At 30.7% G+C, this 3,549-nt stretch overlaps 1 protein-coding gene across 1 annotated transcript; it reads left to right on the top strand.

Annotated features, from left to right (window-relative positions):
* The first annotated feature begins 534 nt into the window (after window positions 1-534).
* On the top strand, window positions 535-1,565 carry LOC125423492 (uncharacterized). The gene has a single exon (XM_048477873.2). The coding sequence runs from the start codon at window positions 983-985 to the stop codon at window positions 1,358-1,360; it is 378 nt and encodes a 125-aa protein (XP_048333830.1). The 5' UTR covers window positions 535-982; the 3' UTR covers window positions 1,361-1,565.
* The last annotated feature ends 1,984 nt before the right edge of the window (window positions 1,566-3,549 follow it).

Genomic DNA, 3,549 nt, shown 5'->3' on the forward strand with positions numbered 1-3,549 from the left:
ATAATAATAAATCTTAGAATTTACTCATAACAATAACCCCTATAACAATTCACATTCATTGGAAAAATCATTGGCTGTTGAACCACTCAATGCTGTTTGGTCAATAAAGCTTGGTTTGTGATGTTAACCTTATCATTATAGAAAATTTATTTTATATAAATTCACAACAGCAAAGTCAAGTAGTCACTAACTACTCATTGGTCAACTCATTGAAGCAGGAACAAAGATAACCAAACAAAGAATTAAGCTAGCCATGGACCAAGCCAAACAGGAATTAAAAAAAATATATATATATATATATATATATTTGTGAGCCAATCAGGGGCCAAATGATATGAAGCTAGTTAAGCCACAGCCAAATGAGCCAGAAAATGAGCTAACTTAACCATGTTAACCGAAAGTAACTGTCATTCAACTAAATAACATAAAAAAATCTACCACCATGTTAAACAATTACACAAAGCATAAAGTCACAAAAAAAAAGGATATTTTTTATTTATTTCATTTATTTATTATTTTTTGGTGTTTGGAAATTGAATATAAATTGGTAGAAAGGGGCCGGTTTTCAGGCCCCTCCGACCACCCTTGTCTCATTCTCCACTGTCCCATGACCCTTAGAACATGGAGGAAATTATGGCAGTTTTTCTCTTATAAACTCTTTCTCTCTCATCCAAAACCCCAAGAATAAAAGCTTTCCCACAAAACCCATACTAGCTAATCCTTGAAGAAACGAAACCAGCAAAACCAAAACCAGGAGAAAAGGGAAAAAGGAAAAAGAAAAAGAAAAAGAAAACCCACTTTGTGCACCATCATTGCAGCCAAATCCAACTAGCAAAAGTTATAGCCATAATCCCAAATCCTCTGTATCCTGTTTGATCATTTCTTTAAAAAAAAAAAAAAAAATTGTTTTTTTCTTTTTTCTTTTCCTATCCCCTCAGATTCTGAAGCAAAGCAAAAGGTGTAAAAAAAAAAAAAAAAAAAAATGGAGATTGAGTTGGTCAAGTGTGAGTGTTGTGGACTGAAAGAGGATTGCACACAAGACTATATCAGTGAAGTGAAAGCAAAATTCAATGGGAAATGGCTTTGTGGGTTGTGTTCAGAAGCTGTTAGAGATGAAGTTAGCAAAGGGAAAAAACTACAGCAATTTGGTATGGAAGAAGCTGTGAAAGCTCACATGTCGTTTTGTGGTAAATTCAAATCGAATCCAGCAGTGAGAGTTGCTGATGGAATGAGACAGATGCTAAGGAGAAGATCAGGGGATTTGTCTTCTTCTACTTCACCTTCTTCTTCATCAAAGAAATATTCGAGAACATCAAGCACTTCACAAGTGGGAGATGAGTCTTCTTTCTCATTGTACTGAAGTTTGGGAAAGAAAAATGAAAGAAAAAAACAAAGAAAACACAGAGAAAAAAGGCAAGGAAATATATATTTTCCTCTCTTTTGGTTGAAATAATTATTACTGATAGGTGCAATGGTTTTTTTCCATGGCTTTTTCAAAGTCTTCTCTCAATCTTTGTTCTTTGTACAGAAGATGTTAATTCAATGGAGAGACTTTTTTGTTCCTACTTTTTTTGTTTATGTTTTTCCAACTTCATATGGGTATGTTTCACTTCCTTTACTTGGATTAGAAAGACAAAAAGAACAAAAATTTCAAGGTAAAACTAATTAAGTTTTTTCATCAATTTGGAGAAGACCATCGTTTTATTTTATTTATTTATTTAAAAAAAAAAAAAACCATTTCTTAAACACATAGGTATTTTTTATTTTTTTTTCCATTTTTCGAAGGTCTATAAGTTGGATTTCGGTTTCTTTTCTTTATCATAATCCAATCATATTTAGGCATGCAAGATAGTTACTTTGGTTCTATGTTTTTTTCCCTCAATTTTGTTCCTTTTTTTAAAATTAGATTAAAAACATCCAAGTTCAAAACTTTCTTTGTTTGAAGGTTTTTCCTTTATACGTATACTTTGAATAGAAAGTTAATTTTACACTTTGAAGCGGTTTAGAAAGAAAGAGCAAAATGATTGGGTTTTGGGCAGTATGAACTATGAAGGTGGAAACTTTGGTTTCCTTAATGACAAAGATATTTTTCCTGTTTGTCTCACATTGGCTTAATATATAAATCCAACAAATCAAAAAACTAGATTTTTCGAAATATATATTTTATAAATAGAGTACCACAAGTCAACTATCCACTATACCAGAAAGGGCTCATTCTATGTTAGCATTCATAAGCTTCAATAATTCAACTTAAACATGACTTTTCTCCACTATAATAGTGGTTGAATAAGGAATTTTATAATAATCTATAATTTACAATTTCCATTGATGAAATGCAAGTCCAACACATTGCCCTTGTAGATATTCCAACTTTTCCATTCAATATTAAGCCAAAAAGGGTCTCTGCTGCTGATGCTAAGCTAATTAAACTATGGGCAATCTGACTCCACTTTTTAATCCAGAAAATAGCAAGTTAGCAACCAAAACCTGAGCAGATCAATTGGTTAACATGGATACTTTTCATTTTTATGTGACCAACTAATCCATGGTTTTAATTGTTAAATTTCGATGACGTTTCCATAGAACTAAGGGCATGCAACTTTTACTAATCAACTTCTTAATTTAAAAGTTTTTTTTTTAACCAAAAAAAAAAAAAAAAGAAAAAAGAAAAGAAAAAGACCATATAATTTGAAGTCAAGTTTATCCTTGAAAAGGACAAAGATTACTTATTCATTTGTCAAATTTTGGTAGCTGAAATTATTGTTGTAGATAATTTTGAAGAGTGAATAATGCAAATCTTAACAAGAATATCCAAAATCCAAAAATGGTTTTGTTTGCAACGTATAAAAAGCCATTTAAACATCCAAAGAGGAAAGTCCATCTCCTATATGTATAGACCCAAATGTTAATCCCTCAGATGCCCATCCATTTAAGGAACTCATATGAAAAACTCCTTAAAAGAAGAATGACATAAATTTGGATAGAAAAGATTTTACCGACAGGATATAAATGCAGGTCTACACCTTCAAATAAGCATTGTTTCGGCTTGGGAGTGATTTATCAGTTTGAATCAAAACTTTTTTGTTAAGCTTCAAATAAGTACACAGCTCAATTTACAATGTAATACAATTATTGATGAACAGAAAATTGATTGTTGAAAAGATTCCTCTAGAAAGCATAAAGCACATGTGAAACCTACTTTCTTTTAGAGTTAAATTAAGAAAATGACAACAATTTTTTGTATCTTTTCTATCATTTACAGCATTTATCCAAATATTTGTAGAGAATTCTTGAACATAAATTCTGTTCAAATTTAGAAAATTTGGTACTCAAGACAAATGGTCACTGCAATTTAGATTGTCAAGGAAAAGAGAAAATACAAAAAAATATTTGAATGACACTTTTATAATATTGGATAACCTCCACAAGTATGAGAATAAAATAGTAATCTTGATTATTCATTTCATCAACCTCTAATAAATTCTTTTCTTTTCTTCAACTTGTTTCTAAAACAATTCACTCATAATAAACTTAATTAGACCCAAATTG

The sequence above is a fragment of the Ziziphus jujuba genome, chromosome 3 (assembly GCF_031755915.1).
Source record: "Ziziphus jujuba cultivar Dongzao chromosome 3, ASM3175591v1".
Lineage (NCBI taxonomy): Eukaryota > Viridiplantae > Streptophyta > Magnoliopsida > Rosales > Rhamnaceae > Ziziphus > Ziziphus jujuba.

Coding starts and splice junctions, on each gene's coding strand:
- LOC125423492 (XM_048477873.2), top strand. CDS start 983: ATGGAGATTGAGTTGGTCAAGTGTGAGTGTTGTGGACTGAAAGAGGAT.